The sequence below is a fragment of the Priapulus caudatus genome, unplaced genomic scaffold (genome assembly GCF_000485595.1).
Source record: "Priapulus caudatus unplaced genomic scaffold, Priapulus_caudatus-5.0.1 Scaffold2598, whole genome shotgun sequence".
Taxonomy (NCBI): domain Eukaryota; kingdom Metazoa; phylum Priapulida; class Priapulimorpha; order Priapulimorphida; family Priapulidae; genus Priapulus; species Priapulus caudatus.
The window spans coordinates 4,398-6,128 of record NW_014579659.1 but is presented as its reverse complement, the minus strand read 5'-3'; the positions used below and the strand labels follow the sequence as shown (position 1 = coordinate 6,128).

At 46.7% G+C, this 1,731-nt stretch overlaps 1 protein-coding gene across 1 annotated transcript in view; it reads right to left on the bottom strand.

Moving 5' to 3' along the window:
• Positions 1–806, bottom strand: part of LOC106818867 (galectin-9-like) — a 7,980-nt gene extending 7,174 nt beyond the window's left edge. The window contains exon 1 of the mRNA XM_014823538.1: positions 477–806. Coding sequence (XP_014679024.1) covers positions 477–485 — 9 coding nt within the window. The 5' untranslated portion in view covers positions 486–806. The remainder of the gene's footprint in view (positions 1–476) is intronic.
• Positions 807–1,731: the final 925 nt, after the last annotated feature.

Below are 1,731 nucleotides of genomic sequence, written 5' to 3'. Positions count from 1 at the left end.
GTATATGTATGGAGATATTGAACAAAGATGGATTTTTGGTCATGGCAAGACCTCATTTGCATATTCTGAGTTAATTAATGGTTCGATCGTTTCGGGAATGGTTTTATCTTAATCCTTACCTTTGAAAACATAGGTACGGACACTAAGTGTATGTTGGTATCATGCATATTTAAGGAGTTATTGGCAAAAAATGAAATTTCGGTAATGGCGGCCTTAATTTGCATATTACACCACATAGGGGGAGTTTGCAAATCTGCCAACATTGGTTTTTTTGCATAAAGGGGTATCATATGTATAATCCCTAAAAGTTTCAAAGATTGTATCCGAAAATGCATATGGTTTCCACTGTACACTAGACTATACACCCCGATACATTTATCTTGCGTTATCATGCAATGTCCACGTTTAGGATTCATATATCATAGTTGATTAATGGTATTTACTACTATTATGAATACTAAGTGGTAACAACTCACAAAGCTCATCCTGGTGGTAATTAAACACGTCTATCGGTTCCAGCGAGCGAACAGCACACACCCTTTTCCTGAAGCTACAAGAGCACGGAGCAGCTCGGAATCGACAAAACACGTCGCTTCTACGTCAGTCGGGTTTCGCTGCTATTGATTGCTCTAGCTTTCGCTGCTTTCGGCTTTAGCGGGTAGTCTAGCCTCAGTTCAATACTCACTGAACTAATTTAAGCCAGGCGTGCTGGAAATTTCCGTAGAAGCTAGGTCATAGTGGGCTGCGTGGTTGGTTGGTTATTCTGGGCATAACATCGCGTGGTGCGTGCACGCGTGGTTATCGTTGCACGTCCGTCACGCTGGAGTGTTCTGTATTCTCTGTGCTTGATCGTGGTGTTCGTGCGTACGTGGGCGTGTGTGTGCGTGTGTGTATGTGCTGAGCGAGCGTGTGTGTGCGTGCGCGAGCGTGTGTGCGTGCGTGAGCGTGTGTGTGCGTGCGCGAGCGTGTGTGTGTGCGTGCGCGAGCGTGTGTGTGTGTGTGCGCGAGCGTGTGCGTGCGTGCGCGAGCGTGTGTGTGCGTGCGCGAGCGTTTATTCCCTGCTGTCTCTAAAATGGAAACGCATTTATTTCATTGCTATTTTTTAAACTTGCTACATTATAAATTATCAATACACAATTTCCCCATTTTCATTGCTTTAATTGCTTGTACAATGTATTTAGAGGTTAATATTCCTCCTTGTGCATATACATGTAGTTAGATGTGCATTAATTAAACATGAATCAATATATATGCTTTGCAAGTTAATTACATGTATGTCTGAGTGTGCATTTCTGTTGTATTAGAATTAAGAAATCCAGAGAGCAAAAATACATCCATAAACTAGACAGAGGGCACTCACGGAGAGTGCATACCTCCGCGAGCATGTAACATGTATGTGCTCGCTGGTGGCGGCTGCTGACTGACTCGCCTGCTGCTGACTCGCCACTCGCTGACTCGACGCGCTATCGATTCGCCGCTCACTGGTGGCTGCTGCTGACTCGCCACTCGCTGACTCGACGCGCTATCGATTCGCCGCTCACTGGTAGCTGCTGCTGACTCGCCATTCGCTGACTGGACGCGCGTACATGTGTATAACAGCTGGCTCGCTGCTGACTGCTGCTGTCTGGTCGCCCTAAGGTGAGCTGCTGCTGACTGGACGCCCTAAGGCGAGCTGGTGCTGAATCGACCGATCGGTTGAGCGTGTGTATAACAGCTGGCTCGCTGCTGGCT